The sequence below is a fragment of the Salvelinus fontinalis genome, chromosome 9 (genome assembly GCF_029448725.1).
Source record: "Salvelinus fontinalis isolate EN_2023a chromosome 9, ASM2944872v1, whole genome shotgun sequence".
Taxonomy (NCBI): domain Eukaryota; kingdom Metazoa; phylum Chordata; class Actinopteri; order Salmoniformes; family Salmonidae; genus Salvelinus; species Salvelinus fontinalis.
In genome coordinates this window covers 16,320,480-16,339,149 of record NC_074673.1, presented here as the reverse complement: position 1 = coordinate 16,339,149, position 18,670 = coordinate 16,320,480, and the positions used below count along the sequence as shown (strand labels likewise).

Genomic DNA, 18,670 nt, shown 5'->3' with positions numbered 1-18,670 from the left:
AGACTCAACAGCCTTGGTTTCTAAAATGAATGCCTCGCTTGGTTCACCAACTACTTCTCCGATAAAGTTCAGTGTCAAATCGGAGGGCTTGTTGTCCGGACCTCTGGCAGTCTCTATGGGGGTACCACAGGGTTCAATTCTCGGGCCGACTCTCTTCTCTGTATACATCAATGATGTTGCTCTCGCTGCTGGTGATTCTTTGATCCACCTCTACGCAGACGACACCATTCTGTATATCTCTGGCTCTTCGTTGGACACTGTGTTAACTAACCTCCAGATGAGCTTCAATGCAATACAACTCTCCTTCCGTGGCCTCCAACTGCTCTTAAATGCTAGTAAAACTAAATGAATGCTCTTCAACCGATCGCTGCCAGCACCTGCCCGCCCGTCCAGCATCATCACTCTGGACGGTTCTGACTTAGAATATGTGGACAACTACAAATACCTAGGTGTCTGGTTAGAGTGTAAACTCTCCTTCCAGACTCACATTAAACATCTCCAATCTAAAATTCAATCTAGAATCGGCTTCCTATTTCGCAAACAAAGCATCCTTCACTCATGCTGCCAAACATACCCTCGTAAAACTGACCATCCTACCGATCCTGGACTTCGGCGATGTCATTTACAAAATAGCCTCCAACACTCTACTCAGCAAATTGGATGCAGTCTATCACAGTGCCATCCGTTTTGTCACCAAAGCCCCATATACTACCCACCACTATGACCTGTATGCTCTCGCTGTCTGGCCCTCGCTTCATACTCGTCGCCAAACCCACTGGCTCCAGGTAATCTACAAGTCTCTGCTAGGTAAAGCCCCGCCTTATCTCAGCTCACTGGTCACCATAGCAGCACCCACCCGTAGCACGCGCTCCAGCAGGTATATCTCACTGGTCACCCCCAAAGCCAACACTTCCTTTGGCCGCCTTTCCTTCCAGTTCTTTGCTGGCAATGACTAGAACAAACTGCAAAAATCTCTGAAGCTGGAGACTCTTTACCTTCCTCACTAGCTTTAAGCACCAGCTGTCAGAGCAGCTCACAGATCACTGCAACTGTACATATCTCATCTTTAAATAGCCCATCCAATCTACCTCATCCCCATACTGTATTTATTTATCTTGATCCTTTGCACCCCAGTATTCTCAACTTGCACATTCATCTTCTGCACATCCTACCATTCCAGTGTTTATTTGCTAGATTGTAATTACTTTGCCACCATGGCCTATTTATTGCCTTACCTCTCTCATCTCACCTCATTTGCACAGGCTGTATATAGATTTTTCTACTGTATTATTGATTGTATGTTTGTTTATTCCATGTGTAACTCTCTGTTGTTGTATGTGCCGAACTGCTTTGCTTTATCTTGGCCAGGTCGCAGTTGCAAATGAGAACTTGTTCTCAACTAGCCTACCTGGGTAAATAAAGATGAAATAAAAATAAATAAAATGTGTATGAGGAAGTGTATGCACATGCAGCACTGTAAGTATTTGTAAAATTATTCAATGTATTATTATTCAATTGCTTGCCAATTGTTGACAAGCATGCACATGTTAAAAAATCAACTGTGAGAACTGTTTGAGCCCCATCTATCGATGATGAATTGAAACATTTTGTAAACTTAAATTAATCATTCTTTATTGTCAGCAAACTGGAGAGGTTCCAACAAACTCAATGCACCATAGTACACGTCGTCGGGAGCCCTGCCAGGGCGGTCCCTTCAGTTCCCTTATATACATGCTTACACAGACAAGTTATTAGGGATGCAACGGTACACAGTATGTTATCGAACCGTTTGGTACGCCCCCTACGGTTCAATACGCACACGTGAACCGCGGAATTACGGTATGTCTGTCATTTTCCTATAATTTCCAAAACTTTGTTTATTGTGCTGCAGACTTGTATTGCACGTTGTATTTACATTCAGATCCACAGAACCAGACGCGCGGCTTGTGGTTGTTAGGTGGCTCCTGAGGGCTGACAAACTTTACTCCACAGAAATATCTCAAAACGTGGTAACCGCAGTGACCGCAACCCCCTCCCTCTTAAACAACCAATGGACGATTTGGAATGACATCTCAGTAGGAAACCTCCCTAAAGGGGCCCCGTGAAGAGGGGGGAAACTAAATCCGCTGTGTGGGATCATTTTGGATTCAGTGTTCAATACGATGACGAGGGTAAGAAGTCCATAAACAAACAAAGTACAGTCTGCAAGTATTGCTTTGCCACCGTCGGCTACTCGAGTGGAAACACTTCTAACATGATGTGTCATTTACGTCGCCATCACCCGGCCGTATCCCTTGCAGGTGGAGCTGGAGCAAGGAGAGTCCACTCTTTAGCGAAAACAATCTCTCACTGCTGCCTTCCAACAACAATTTGCGACAAATTCAGAAAAACATAAAGAAATAATGAAAGTAGTGGGAGTATTCATAGCCAAAGATTTGCAGCCCTATTCGGTGATTACTGACTCTGGATTTCGTCACCTGATGAATTTTTTTTAACCGCGTTACAATGTCCCCTCCCACACACATTTCAGCAGCAAAGTAATTCCCAAACTCTGAAACATCACAGAGAGAAATTGAAAGTGAATTGACACAGGCGCCCTATCTAGCTCTCTCCACTGATAGTTGGACCTCCAGAGCAACTCAAAGCTACCTCACTGTGACGGTTCACTATGTACTGGATTGGGAGATGAAGAGCTACAGGTTGTCAAAGATAAGAAGCACTTTTCATTTTTATGTTTTTCTCCCCTTGATTTCATACAGTAGAGACAGAAACCAGGTCTAGTCAGTAATGCTGCCATTTTTCTGAATGGAAAGTTTTATTTGTCTATAGACAAAATAAGAGTTCATTGTTTAATGGGTGATATGATTTTAAAAAAAACGTAAATATAGAGATACCGTACCATTACCATGGCCCACAACCATGATACATACCAAACCGTGGGCCCACTGTACCGTTGCATCCATACAAGTTATATTTGCATGATTTACATGATTCATGATTCATCATTATCATTGGTTCCTCCACGTGACTGACCAATACCTCACGAGGCTTCTTCTCTCCAAGCTGAGACCTTGACACTGAGATACCCCTTTCGGTTCTCAGAGCAATGTTCTGGGCATACTGCAAAATTGCTTATACTGATAGTGAGGATTCTTTCCATGCACCATCAGTCAGTCACATGCATGAACCCAATTGGTTATGAGAAAAGAAGCATGTATGCTAAACATACGATCTGTGTACAATCTGATACACACACTGATAAAAATGTTCCCTCACAATTGTATGGTTTAAAGAAATGATGAAAAAGAGGTGGCAAACAAGTCAGGCTGCTCAGCTGATTGATTGACATACTGTGAATTGAGAAATGTTGTGACTAAACTTAACAAAAATAGGAAATATTACCAAACAAAGATAAATGACATACAAAACAATAGAAAAAGACTGTGGATTACCTTAAATGTTATAATGGGCAGAAAGCCCAATTAATCTCCAGCGTTCATTGAAGTTAATGAGTTATTTATAACAAAATCTTTTGATATTGCCAATTATTTCACTAGTAATGTGGAAAAACTCAGAAGTGAAATGCATTAAACATTAAACATTAAAATAATGAAAGAGAATGGTTGCTGTTTTACATTTGGTCAAGTTAGTGTGGGAGAGGGGATAAGCCAAGCCATCAGGTATAGACAACCTTGATGGGAAACTATTGAGAATGGTAGCAGACTGTATTGCCACCCCTATTTGCTATATCTTAACCAAAGCCTAAAGGAGTGTGTGTGTTGACAGGCGTGGGAGGAAGCTAAAGTAATTCCACTGCCTAAAAATACTAAAGCACCCTTTGCTGGCCTTAACAGCCGCCCAATCAGTTTGCTGTCTGTTCTTAGTAAACTGATGGAGAGGATTGTGTTTGAGCAAATACAATGCTCTTTTTCAGAGAACAAGATAACTACTGACTTTCAGCATGAATATAGAGAAGGGCACTCCATTTGTATTGCACTGACTCAGATGACTGATGATTGGTTAAAATAAATGGATAATAATAAGATAGTTGGAGCTGTATTGTTAGATTTCAGTGCAGCCTTTGATGTTATTGATCATGAATTGTTATTGAAAAAACTAAATTGCTATGGCTTTACATGACCTCCCATCACATGGTTGGATAGTTTTTTATCCAATAGAACCCAAAGAGTGTTCTTCAATGGAAGCTTCTATAACATCAGATATGTACGGTGTCCCTCAGGGCAGTTGCCTTAGGCCGTTACTCTTCTCTATTTTTACAAATGATTTGCCACTGGTCTTACACAAAGCGGTACCCCCTGTATTTAGCCACTATAACTATGTATGCTATTGATTTCACACTCTACATGTCAGCACCCAAAGCCAGTGAGCTCACTGAAATTCTAAATAAAGAGTTAGTCAGTATCAAAATGGGTGATTAATAATAAACTGGTCTTAAATATATCTAAAACTAAAAGTATTATGTTTGTTTCAAAACATTCTCTGAGACCTAAACCTTATTATCATGGTCAAGTCATATTGACAAAGTGGTTGTGAAGTTGGGGAGGGTTATGTCTGTTATAAAAACAAAAATTAACTGTACTAGTTATTCAGGCTCTGGGATTGTCCCATCTTGATTGCTGTCCAGTAATATGGTTAAGTTTTTTTTATTTATTTATTTATTTTTTTCACCTTTATTTAACCAGGTAGGCAAATTGAGAACACGTTCTCATATACAATTGCGACCTGGCCAAGATAAAGCAAAGCAGTTCGACACATACAACAACACATAGTTACACATGGAGTAAAACAAACATACAGTCAATAATACAGTGAAAAATAAGTCTATATACAATATGAGCAAGTGAGGTGAGATAAGGGAGGTGAAGGCAAACAAAATATATATATAAATAAATAAAAATATAAAAGGCCATGGTGGCGAAGTAAATACAATATAGCAAGTAAAAAAAAAAGTAAAAAAAGTACAGATAGTAGAGATAGAAAAAAAGTAGAGATAGAAATAATGGGGTGCAAAGGAGCAAAATAAATAAATAAATAAATACAGTAGGTAAAGAGGTAGTTGTTTGGGCTAAATTATAGATGGGCTATGTACAGGTGCAGTAATCTATGAGCTGCTCTGACAGCTGGTGCTTAAAGCTAGTGAGGGAGATAAGTGTTTCCAGTTTCAGAGATTTTTGTAGTTCGTTCCAGTCATTGGCAGCAGAGAACTGGAAGGAGAGGCGGCCAAAGGAAGAATTGGTTTTGGGGGTGACCAGAGAGATATACCTGCTGGAGCGCGTGCTACAGGTGGGTGCTGCTATGGTGACCAGCGAGCTGAGATAAGGGGGGACTTTACCTAGCAGGGTCTTGTAGATGACCTGGAGCCAGTGGGTTTGACGACGAGTATGAAGCGAGGGCCAGCCAACGAGAGTGTACAGGTCGCAGTGGTGGGTAGTATATGGGGCTTTGGTGACAAAACGGATGGCACTGTGATAGACTGCATCCAATTTATTGAGTAGGGTTTTGGAGGCTATTTTGTAAATGACATCACCGAAGTCGAGGATTGGTAGGATGGTCAGTTTTACAAGGGTATGTTTGGCAGCATGAGTGAAGGATGCTTTGTTGCGGAATAGGAAGCCAATTCTAGATTTAACTTTGGATTGGAGATGTTTGATGTGAGTCTGGAAGGAGAGTTTACAGTCTAACCAGACACCTAGGTATTTGTAGTTGTCCACATATTCTAAGTCAGAGCCGTCCAGAGTAGTGATGTTGGACAGGCGGGCAGGTGCAGGCAGCGATCGGTTGAAGAGCATGCATTTAGTTTTACTTGTATTTAAGAGCAAATGGAGGCCACGGAAGGAGAGTTGTATGGCATTGAAGCTCGCCTGGAGGGTTGTTAACACAGTGTCAAAAGAAGGGCCAGAAGTATACAGAATAGTGTCGTCTGCGTAGAGATGGATCAGAGAATCACCAGCAGCAAGAGCGACATCATTGATGTATACAGAGAAGAGAGTCGGTCCAAGAATTGAACCCTGTGGCACCCCCATAGAGACTGCCAGAGGCCCGGACAACAGACCCTCCGATTTGACACACTGAACTCGATCAGAGAAGTAGTTGGTGAACCAGGCGGGGCAATCATTAGAGAAACCAAGGCTGTCGAGTCTGCCGATGAGGATGTGGTGATTGACAGAGTCAAAAGCCTTGGCCAGGTCAATGAATACGGCTGCACAGTATTGTTACCTATCGATGGCGGTTAAGATATCGTTTATGACCTTGAGCGTGGCTGAGGTGCACCCATGGCCAGCTCTGAAACCAGATTGCATAGTGGAGAAGGTATGGTGGGATTCAAAATGGTCGGTAATCTGTTTGTTGACTTGGCTTTCGAAGACCTTAGAAAGGCAGGGTAGGATAGAAATAGGTCTGTAGCTGTTAGGGTCAAGAGTGTCCCCGCAGCTGCTTTCCAATCTTTGGGAATCTCAGACGACACGAAAGAGAGGTTGAAAAGGCTAGTAATAGGGGTGGCAACAGTTTCAGCAGATAGTTTTAGAAAGAAAGGGTCCAGATTATCTAGCCCGGCTGATTTGTAAGGGTCCAGATTTTGCAGCTCTTTCAGAACATCAGCTGACTGTATTTGGGAGAAAGAGAAATGGGGAAGGCTTGGGCGAGTAGCAGAGGGGAGGGCAGTGCTGTTGACCGGGGTAGGGGCAGCCAGGTGGAAAGCATGGCCAGCCGTAGAAAAATGCTTATTGAAATTCTCAATTATAGTGGATTTGTCGGTGGTGACAGTGTTTCCTATCTTCAGTGCAGTTGGAAGCTGGGAGGAGGTGTTCTTATTCTCCATGGACTTTACAGTGTCCCAGAACTTTTTTGAATTTGTGTTGCAGGAAGCAAATTTCTGCTTGAAAAAGCTAGCCTTGGCTTTTCTAACTGCCTGTGTATATTGGTTTCTAGCTTCCCTGAAAAGTTGCATATCACGGGGGCTGTTCGATGCTAATGCAGAACGCCATAGGATGTTTTTTTGTTGGTTAAGGGCAGTCAGGTCAGGAGAGAACCAAGGGCTATATCTGTTCCTGGTTCTAAATTTCTTGAATGGGGCATGCTTATTCAAGATGGTGAGGAAGGCATTTAAAAAAAATATCCAGGCATCCTCTACTGACGGGATGAGATCAATATCCTTCCAGGATACATCGGCCAGGTCGATCAGAAAGGCCTGCTCGCTGAAGTGTTTCAGGGAGCGTTTAAAAGTGATGAGTGGAGGTCGTTTGACCGCTGACCCATTACGGATGCAGGCAATGAGGCAGTGATCGCTGAGATCTTGGTTGAAAACAGCAGAGGTGTATTTGGAGGGCAAGTTGGTTAGGATGATATCTATGAGGGTGCCCGTGTTTACGGAATTGGGGTGGTGCCTGGTAGGGTCATTGATAATTTGTGTGAGATTGAGGGCATCAAGCTTAGATTGTAGGATGGCTGGGGTGTTAAGCATGTTCCAATTTAGGTCGCCTAGCAGCACGAGCTCTGAAGATAGATGGGGGGCAATCAGTTCACATATGGTGTCCAGAGCATAGCTGGGGGCAGAGGGTGGTCTATAGCAGGCGGCAACGGTGAGAGACTTGATTTTAGAGAGGTGGATTTTTAAAAGTAGAAGTTCAAATTGTTTGGGAACAGACCTGGATAGTAAAACAGAACTCTGCAGGCAATCTTTGCAGTAGATTGCAACACCGCCCCCTTTGGCCGTTCTATCTTGTCTGAAAATATTGTAGTTGGGGATGAAAATGTCTGAATTTTTGGTGGTCTTTCTAAGCCAGGATTCAGACACGGCTAAAACATCCGGGTTGGCAGAGTGAGCTAAAGCAGTGAACAAAACAAACTTAGGGAGGAGGCTTCTAATGTTAACATGCATGAAACCAAGGCTATTACGGTTACAGAAGTCATCAAAAGAGAGCGCCTGGGGAATAGGAGTGGAGCTAGGTACTGCAGGGCCTGGATTCACCTCTACATCACCAGAGGAACAGAGGAGGAGTAGGATAAGGGTACGGCTAAAAGCTATGAGAATTGGTCGTCTAGAGCATCTAGAACAGAGAGTAAAAGGACGTTTCTGGGGGCGATAAAATAGCTTCAAGGAATAATGTACAGACAAAGGTATGGTAGGATGTGAATACAGTGGAGGTAAACCTAGGTATTGAGTGATGATGAGAGAGATATAGTCTCTAGAAACATCATTGAAACCAGGTGATGTCATTGCATATGTGGGTGGTGGAAATGAAAGGTTGGATATGGTATAGTGAGCAGGGCTAGAGGCCCTACAGTGAAATAAGCCAATAAACACTAACCAGAACAGCAGTGGACAAGGCATATTTACATTAAGGAGAGGCATGCTTAATCGAGTGATCAATAAGGGTCCAGTGAGTAGAGGTTGGTTGGGGTCACGGCGATCCAGACAGCTGGCCGGGTAGATGGCTATCGGTAGCAAGATAGCATAGGATGGAGGTCTATTTTTAGACACCTCGTGCGTTTTCATCGGTAGATTAGTGGGGTTCCGTGTCTTGTAGAGGGGATCAATCCAATTGGCAAAATAGATATAGTGACCCAAGAAAAAAAAGAAAAAAAATTGTCCGAAATACTTATTAAGATAGCAGCCGATAAGACAGCTAACGATTAGCGGGCCCCAGGTGAGCGTTCAGGTAACGTCGCGACGGAGGTGCCAGTTGGATAACTCCCTCGGGCAGATAACGTCGGCAGTCAATCGTGAAGGCCCGGTGGGGCTCCGTATCTGCAGCAAAAAAAAAACCTGTCCGGATAGGTGACTGTAGCCCAGGAATGGCTGATGGAACTCCTCAGCTGGCTAGCTCCGGAATAATTTAAGTTTGCTCCGGGATCGACGTAAGCCAATAGTCACACGGTTTGCAGCTAGCTAGCTGCGAAATCAAGGTGCAAATGTCCAGAGCCTGCGGCTGAAATCCTGGGAAACTGAGAGGAAAAAAAAGTCCCGGTATGCTCCGGTCCGAGTCGCGTTGCACAAAAGTGCCGGTAGATTATCGAGCTAAAGGAATAGCTGATGACCACAAAACGTGGGCAGCTGAAACACCAACGCTAGCCAGCAAGCCGGCTAACTTCTGGGCAGCTTCAAATTAGCTTTCGGCTAACTTCTGGTTAGCTTTCTGGCTAACTTCTGATTAGCCCCTGGTTAGCTTCACTGTGGATTTTCAGATTTGAGGTAAATAATACTTTTTTGTTGTAATTGGTGAGGCGGGTTGCAGGAAAGCTTTTGTAGTTGAGTTCTTGGATAATAAAAAAATATAAAAGATATGCGAAGAAGGTGTAAATATATATATACAGGACAAGACAGTACGAGGACAAAAATGACGTCTGAACTGCTAAGCCATCTTGCTAAGCCATCACCCCCAAAACCAATTCTTCCTTTGGCCGCCTCTCCTTCCAGTTCTCTGCTGCCAATGACTGGAACGAACTACAAAAAAAAGTGCAGCAAAGAAAGACCTAACAAAGCTGCAGCTTGCTCAAAACAGAGCAGCACGCCTTGCCCTTAACTGCACATATAGAACTAACATCAACAACATGCCAGTCTTTCCTGGTTGACTGATTGACTGATTCTATTCTAGTTTTTATTTGAAATATTACTGTGCCGAAAATTCCAGATTTTCTGCCTAATCAAATAATATTCAGCTCAGACACCCATACATACCCCACAAGACATGCCACCAGGGGTCACTTCACAGTCCCCAAGCCCAAAACGAATTCACGGCAACCCACACTTTTATAGAGTACCATGATCTCATGGAACTCCCTTCCATCTCCAATTACTCAAACAAAGAGCAAAATTACATTTAAAAAAACAACAGATTAAACAATAACTCATGGAATGGCGGGGACTATGAGGGGACACACACAAACACAAGCACACACACACTAACACACATTCTTTTTTGTTGTTGTAGTGTTTGTATATCGTTGTATTTTAAATGTGTGTGACTGTTCTTGTCTCAGTGTTTTGCTACTTATCATGTTTTGTGTTTTTTTGGACCCCAGGAAGAGTAGCTGCTACTTCTGCAAAAGCTAATGGCGATCCGAATAAACAAATAAATAAACAAATAAGGACAGAGTCAGTCACTTAAACCCCCCCCCCCCCCCCCCCCGATCTCTCCCCAGCTACGGACTGCATGGTGTCAGAGTGGACGGAGTGGTCCGAGTGTAATAAGTCCTGCGGGAAAGGCCACACCATCAGGACGCGCATGGTGAAGCTGGAGCCCCAGTTTGGAGGGGAGCCCTGCTCTGAGACGGTCCAGAGGAAGAAGTGTAAGATCAGGAAGTGCAAACGGGGCTCCAGGGCCAGCGAGGAGAAGAAGAGACGGCGGGGGGGAGAGGTGGGCGGCGGGAAGGAGAAGAGAAGGGGCAAACAGCAAGGACGGGACGCAGCAGTGGAGGAACAGCCAGGTCAGTCATCATCATCACCTGTGTGGCATATATACTGTATATACACATTTTTTATCTTCATAATTATCACCTCTTTCATTTATATCATTGATACATGCTTTATCCACCACCTTGATGTATCCTTTATATCCCAAATATAGGGTTAAATAAATCAGGCTTGTCACTGACGATGATTTCCCAGTCACTCATTATTCATTTGGATTTCCCATAAGTCCTGCTGAGGTATTATTTGTATCTCAGAATGTAGATCAAGTGAAATCAAATTTTATTTGTCACGTGCCGAATACCACAGGTGTAGATCTTAGCGTGAAATGCTTACTTACAAGCACTTAACCAACAATGCAGAGTTAAGAGAAATGAGAGTTAAGAAAAATATTTACTAAATAAACAAAAGTAAAAAATAAAAGCGCAACAATAAAATAACAATAATGTGGCTATATACAGGGGGTACTGGTACAGAGTCAATGTGCGGGGGTACAGGTTAATCAAGGTAATTGAGGTAATATGTACATGTTGGTAGGGGTAAAGTGATTATGCATAGATAATAGATAATAAACAGTGAGTAGCAGCAGTGTATAAAAAGGGGGGGGGGTCAATGCAGATAGTCCAGGTAGCCATTTGATTAGCTGTTCAGTAGTCTTATAGCTTGGGGGTAGAAGCTGTTAAGAAGCCTTTTGGACCTAAACTTGGTGCTCTGGTACCACTTGCCGTGCGGTAGCAAAAGGAACAGTCTATGACCAGGGTGGCTGTAGTCTTTGGCAATTGTTAGGGCCTTCCTCTGACACCGCCTGGTATAGAGGTCCTGGATGGCAGGAAGCTTGGCCCCAGTGATATACTGGATCATATGCACTACCCTCTGTAGCACCTTGCCGTCTGAGGCCGAGCAGTTGCCATACCAGGCGATGATGCAACCAGTCAGGATGCTCTCAATCGTGCAGCTGTAGAACTTTTTGAGGATCTGAGGACCCATGCCAAATCTTTTCAGTCTCCTGAGGGGGAATATGTGTTGTCATGCCCTCTTCATGACTGTCTTGGTGTGTTTGGACCATGATAATTTGTTGGTGATGTGGACACCAAGGAACTTGAAGCTCTCAACCTGCTCCACTACAGCCCTGTCGATGAGAATGGGGGCGTGCTCTGCCCTCCTTTTCCTGTAGTCCACAATCATCTCCTTTGTCTGGTTCACATTGAGGGAGAGGTTGCTGTCCTGGTACTACACTGCCAGGTCTCTGACCTCCTCCCTATAGGCTGTCTCATCGTTGTCTCTTGATCAGGCCTATCACCATTGTGTCATTAGAAAACTTAATGATGGTGTTGGAGTCGAGCTTGGCCACACAGTCATGGGTGAACAGGAAGTACAGGAGTGGACTGAGCACACACCCCTGAGGGGCCCCCATGTTGAGAATCAGCGTGGCAGATGTGTTGTTGTCTACCCTTACCACCTGGGGGGCGGCCCGTCAGGAAGTTCAGGATCCAGTTGCAGAGGGAGGTGTTTAGTCATAGGGTAGCTTAGTAATGAATAGTCAATGAACAGCATTCTCACATAGGTGTACCTTTTGTCCAGGTGGGAAGGGGCAGTGTTGAGTGCAATAGAGATTGTGTCATCTGTGGATCTGTTGGGGCGGTATGCAAATTGGAGTGGGTCTCAGGTTTCTGGGATGATGGTGTTGATGTGAGCCATGACCTGCCTTTCAAAGCACTTCATGGCTACAGACGTGAGTGCTATGGGTCAGTAGTCATTTAGGCAGGTTACCTTGGAGATCTTGAGCCCTGGGACTATGATGGTCTGCTTGAAACATGTACAGTGCCTTGCAAAAGTATTCATCCCCCCTTGGCGTTTTTCCTATTTTGTTGCATTAAAACCTGTAATTTAAATGGATTTTTATTTGGATTTCATGTAATGGACATACAACAAATTGTCCAAATTGGTGAAGTGAAATTTTAAAAATGATTTGTTTCAAACAATTTGAAAAAAAAATAAATAATGAAAAGTGGTGTGTGCATATGTATTTACCCACTTTGCTATGAAGCCCCTAAATAAGATCTGGTGCAACCAATTACCTTCAGAAGTCACATAATTAGTTAAAGTCCACCTGTGTGCAATCTAAGTGTCACATGATCTGTCACATGATCTTAGTATATATACACCTGTTCTGAAAGGCCCCAGAGTCTGCAACGCCACTAAGCTCTCCAAACAGATCAGGGACAAAGTTGTGGAGATGTACAGATCAGGGTTGGGTTATAAAAATATTCCAAAACTTTGAACATCCCACGGAGCACCATTAAATCCAGTATTAAACATTTTTAAGAATTTGGCACCACAACAAACCTGCCAAGAGAGGGCCTCCCACCAAAACTCACAGACCAGGCAAGGAGGGCATTAATCAGAGAGGCAACAAAGAGACCAAAGATAAACATTAAGTAGCTGCAAAGCTCCACAGCAGATATTGGAGTATCTGTCCAAAGGACCACTTTAAGCCATACGCTCCACAGAGCTGGGCTTTACAGAAGAGTGGCCAGAAAAAAGCCATTGCTTAAAGAAAAAAATAAGCATACACGTTTGGTGTTCGCCAAAAGGCATGTGAGAGACTCCCCAAACATATGGAAGAAGGTACTCTGGTCAGATGGGACTAAAATTTTGCTTTTTGGCCATCAAGGAACATGCTATGTCTGGCGCAAACCCAACATCTCTCATCACCCGGAGAACACCATCCCCACAGTGAAGCATGGTGGTGGCAGCATCAAGCTGTGGGGATGTTTTTCATCGGCAGGGACTGGGAAACTGGTCAGAATTGAAGGAATGATGGATGGTGCAAAATAAAGGGAAATACTTGAGGGAAACCTGTTTCACTATTCCAGAGATTTGAGACTGGGACAGAGGTTCACCTTCCAGCAGGACAATTACCCTAAGCATACTGCGAAAGCAACACTTGAGTGGTTTAAGGGGAAACATTTAAATGTCTTGGAATGGCCTAGTCAAAGCCCAGACCTCAATCCAATCCAGAATCTGTGGTATGACTTAAAGATTGCTGTACACCAGCGGAACCCATCCAACTTGAAGGAGCTGAAGCAGTTTTGCCTTGAAGAATGGAAATCCAAGTGGCTAGATGTGCCAAGCTTATAGCGACATACCCCAAGAGACTTGCAGCTGTAATTGCTGCAAAAGGTGGCTCTACAAAGTATTGATTTTGGGGGGGTGAATAGTTATATGCAAGTTTTCATTTTTCTTTGTCTTATTTCTTGTTTGTTTCACAAAAAAAAATTATTTTGCATCTTCAAAGTGGTAGGCATGTTGTATGAATCAAATGATACAAGCCCCCCAAAAATCGATTTTAATTCCAGGTTATAAGGCAACAAAATAGGTTGAGCGTGATCACACAGTCGTCCAGCACAGCTGGTGCTCTCATTCATGCTTCAGTGTTGCTTGCCTTGAAGCACGCATAGAAGTTATTTAGCTCATCTGGTAGGCTTGTGTCACTGGGCAGCTCGCGTCTGGTCTTCCCTTTGTAGTCCGTAATAGTTTGCAAGCCCTGCCACATCCGACGAGCATCGGAGCCGGTGTAGTAGGATTCAATCTTAGTCCTGTATTTACGCTTTGCCTGTTTGATGGTTTGTCTGAGAGCATAGCGGAATATCTTATAAGCGGGTTGGAGTTCTGCTCCTTGAAAGCGGCAGCTCTACCCTTTAGCTCAGTTCGGACATTCCTCATGTCAAATTTCTCATGCAGCCCACTCTTAATCCATCCGCCCAAGTCCTGAGATGATCATTGCTGCCCCCTCCCTTCCTGCCTGGCTGGCTGTGTTAGAGCGGCTACACTCAGTGCTGATCAGCCCTGTCAGGTTGATAAAGTGACTGGGCCTGCTCACAGATGGCCGTCATGATGCTCCCAGCAGGTAGAGGCAGAGCAGTCAGGGTGGGCTTTGGACTGTTGCCTCCCCACAGAGACAGGTTTCTTTAACCCGTGGCTAATGAGCTGGTGATGGTGACAAATACCCCCACAGATCTGTCTGGGGCTGGGAAGAATACCCCTCCACCACCACAACCCACACCACCCACCATTCATCATCACTAAAAAAGGGCGGTAGGGAGCGGACCGGGACTCCATGCTCTCTGGAGCATGGATGATTGTTCAGTCCAATGTAAGGCTAAGAATGATTGGTCATGAAATTAAGGCTTGAACATTGCACATTTGATATGTCTCACTTGTGCTTGCTCACATGAATTAATATGTCATAATCAAGTAAAAAACTTGGTGCATGATTCGTTTGGCTTACTAAGTAAAGCCACCTGAAACCCCAACCTGGTCTCAGAGCATTTTGTATTATTCTGTATGTAAATCTGAGACACTACATTTAATTTGAAATGTTACATTTGGTATTGTTACATTTGGTATGGTTAATTAAGGTAAAAACTAAAGGAGGGTGGTTGGTCAGGGTAGAGGTGTAGGCGTATAACCCAGACATCTAGTAACCCAAAGGTTGCGAATTCCAATCGCATCACGGACAAGTTTAGCATTTTAGCTAATTCGCATACCTTTCAACTACTTATTACTTTTTAGCTACTTTTCAAATACTTAGCATGTTAGCTAACCCTTCCCCTAACCTTAACCATTTAACCTAACTCGTTAACTTAACTCAATCTTAAACCTAACCCCTATTCTAGCTAACGAAATGTAACACTAAATGGAGTGTCTTGGATTTACACACAGAATAATACAAAATGCTCTGAGACCAGGTTGGAAACCCCCCTCTCGTCTCATTGACTTGTACCCACAGGTTGTAAGATGAACCCCTGGTCCAGTTGGACGGACTGTACCAAGCACTGCGGTGGGGGGATCCAGGAGCGCTTAATGACTGTGAAGAAGAGAGCCAAGAGTGCCCCTGCACAGGTCACCAGCTGCAAGGACAGGAAGGAGATCCGTGCCTGTAATGTCCAGCCCTGCTAGGGGGCTCTGCTGTCTATTTGTGTTTATCTTTGTTAGGGCTGGGGGGAGGAAGGAGAAGCAGACTGTCAGTGTTGATTTAGCCTGGGTTGGCAGTCAGTGTGATGGATACAGCACCTGTGTGTTGGAGGGAGATGAGAGATTCTCCAGAGACTCCATTACGGTGGATCACTGGGCTGAGGACGAGACCAGCGTCAGTCATTAGTCTTATAGTAGCCTCCTCACTCAGCAGGCCAATGTATTACTATGTAACCAACATACAGTACACCACAACTTCACAATCACACACAACACGTCTTTTTTTACAATGTTATTTTTGTCTTTATACTACAGTTGTATTGGCCTTACTAGCTAGCACTGATAACACTCTTTCACTCTTGCATGTCTAACGTTTCTCAGTCAGAAGACTTCACTGGTAGTGGCCCTAGACTTCAAAATGTGGCCAAATGATGATGATAACCATGTTTTAAAGGGCACTTGCAGATCTTAGAAAGAGCCACTTCAGTCCAGGCCTCCAGTCTAGGGCATCAAAAGGAATTTGCATTTGGCATTTTTCCTGCCCCCAATTTCTTTATCCGCATCAGAGAGTTGAGTTTCACTCCAGCATTCATGTATCATTAAGGCAGGTCTCCAAACTTCACTGTCCAGTTGATTTGAGCATAGTAACCTTGCTGGTTGAACCACAATACTCCATACAGGTTGTACAAAGTAGTTCCGTATACACAGTAAGACTTTTTTGGAAAATCAGTGTTAATTGTATTGAAACGTTATTGAATGAAAATACCAACCAAGTAATTTATAGAAAATAGTGTATCCTGTGTGTAGTTTGTTAATTTGACAATTATATTCCAAGACAAAGCACAGGTGAACAATCATTACAGGTTTTTGTATGCCTCAATACAATATTATTTTCAAGACAAGAATCTGTTGTGACTTTTTATTCCATTGTAAGACATGTAAAGTCTTAAACATGCCTTGTTGAGTGTGCATAATTACATATTTTGTTTCTTTTGTTGTTGTATTTTGATAAGAATGTCAGACAAGACTCTTTCCAAAGTCATATGTAGATGTTCTCTCAGTCATTTTATCAGTCCTCTCTCTTTCTTCTTTTGCCTCTATACCATATTACTATTTTGGAATAAATCATCTTTACCATAAAAGTAAACGTCATAAATCATTTTGTGAATGTCTTTTTGCTCATCTCCCACCTTTTCTAAAGACATGTACTGTTTTGTCCTGTCGAATGATTTGCCCACTTAAAGCACTTCTAGATGATTGTAGAAGCCATTCTTTCATAAAGCTCTCAACAAAATAATAATTGAGTATGAAAGTGAGTACCCAGCTCCAGGTTTAAAGAAATGAGCCCAGCTTCAGGTTCAGAGAGATGAGCCACCTCCCAGCTCAAGCTGGTCTCAGAGCATTTTGTAATATTCTTGTAAATCTGAGAGACTTCATTTATTACGTGTAACGTTTTGTACGGTATGTATTCATTTGTGGATGTCCTTCACCCATTTCGTATGATATGTTCCAAATTCCAATTAGTATTAAATGTAACAAATTTGCAACACCCCATGGGTCTCCCGGTCGCGGCCAGCTGCAACAGAGTCTGGATTGAACCCAGAATCTCTAGTGGCACAGCTAGCACTGCGATGTAATGCCTTAGACCACTGTGCCATGTTACAAATTTGCAAAAAGTACAATATTTAATGGACTTGTTACGAATATGCAAAATATTTGTGATATTACGAATTCTAGCTAGCTGGCTAACATTAGCTAGCTGGCTAACGTTAGCGAGGCTAGGGCCTCCCGAATGGCGCAGTGGTCTAAGGCATTGCATCGCTGTGCCACTAGAGATTCTGGGTTCAATCCAGACTCTGTCGCAGCTGGCCGCGACCGGGAGACCCATGGGGTGGTGCACGATTGGCCCAGCGTCGTCCGGGTTAGGGGAGGGTTTGGCCGGCAGGGATGTCCTTCTCCTATTGCGCACTAGTGACACCTATGGCGGGCCTGGCGTAGTGCACGCAAACACGATCGCCAGGTGTATGGTGTTTCCTCCGACACATTGGTGCGGCTGGCTTCCGGGTTAAGTGGGCATTGTGTCAAGAAGCAGTGCAGCTTGGTTGGGTTGTGTTTCGGAGGACGCACGGCTCTCGACCTTCGCCTCTCCTGAGTCCATACGGGAGTTGCAGTGATGAGACAAGACCGTAACTACCAATTGGATACCACGAAATTGGGGTTAAATAGGGGTAAAAAATACATTTTTAAATACATTTTTTAAATTACATTAGCTGGGTTAGGGTTAAGTTTCGGAGTTATGTTAAAGGTTTAGGAGAAGGGTTAGCTAACAAGCTAAGTAGTTTAAAAGTTGTTTGTGATGAGATTCGAACAAGCAACCTGTGGGTTGTTAGACGTCCGCGTTATATGCCCACCCATCCAACCCAACCACACCAAACTTAACTTCTCTGCGCTACGGATCCCTTTTACGGGATCACATTCCTAAACAACCGCTAGAATTGCAGGGCGCCAAATGCAAAAAAATTACTAAAAATATTTATAATCATGCAATCACAAGTGAAATATACCAAAACACAGCTTAGCTTGTTGTTAATCCACCTATCGTGTAAGATTTTGAAAATTAATTTTACAGCGAAAGAAATCCAAGCTTTTGTGAGTGTAGCTTTCAATGCTACAACAGCTAGCCCCAAATTAGCATAGCAATAAAATTAATCGCTACCCTTAGATAATCTTTGGATGTTTGCACTCACGAGACTCCCAGTTACACAATAAATGTTATTTTTGTTCGATAAATATTACTTTTATAACAAAATAAACGCCATTTGGGTTGCACGTTATGTTGAGAAAACTACAGCCTCGTTCCGGTCCTGAAAGGAAGATGAAAATTTCCAAACGTATCAGATTAAAAAATATTACTCCAAATATTTATAGTCATGCAATCACTCTCGAAATATACCAAAATACAGTTTAGCTTGTTGTTAATCCACCTATCGTGTCAGATTTTGAAAATATACTTTACAGCGAAAGAAATCCAAGCTTTTGTGAGTGTAGCTTTCAATGCTACAACAGCTAGCCTTATATTAGCTTGGTTAGCTTGGTCACGAAAGTCAGAAAAGCAATAAAATGAATCGCTTACCTTTGATAATCTTCGGATGTTTCCACTCACGAGACTCCCAGTTACACAACAAATGTTATTTTTGTTCGATAAATATTACTTTTATAACAAAAAAACGCTATTTGGATTGCGCATTATGTTGAGAAAACCAA

General features: G+C 43.2%; 1 protein-coding gene across 1 annotated transcript in view; it reads left to right on the top strand.

Annotated features, from left to right (window-relative positions):
• LOC129862169 (spondin-1-like) overlaps positions 1 to 16,562 on the top strand; it is a 118,162-nt gene extending 101,600 nt beyond the window's left edge. Inside the window, exons 15-16 of the mRNA XM_055933564.1 lie at positions 10,162 to 10,446; positions 15,222 to 16,562. Coding sequence (XP_055789539.1) covers positions 10,162 to 10,446; positions 15,222 to 15,391 — 455 coding nt within the window. The 3' untranslated portion in view covers positions 15,392 to 16,562. The remainder of the gene's footprint in view (positions 1 to 10,161; positions 10,447 to 15,221) is intronic.
• The last annotated feature ends 2,108 nt before the right edge of the window (positions 16,563 to 18,670 follow it).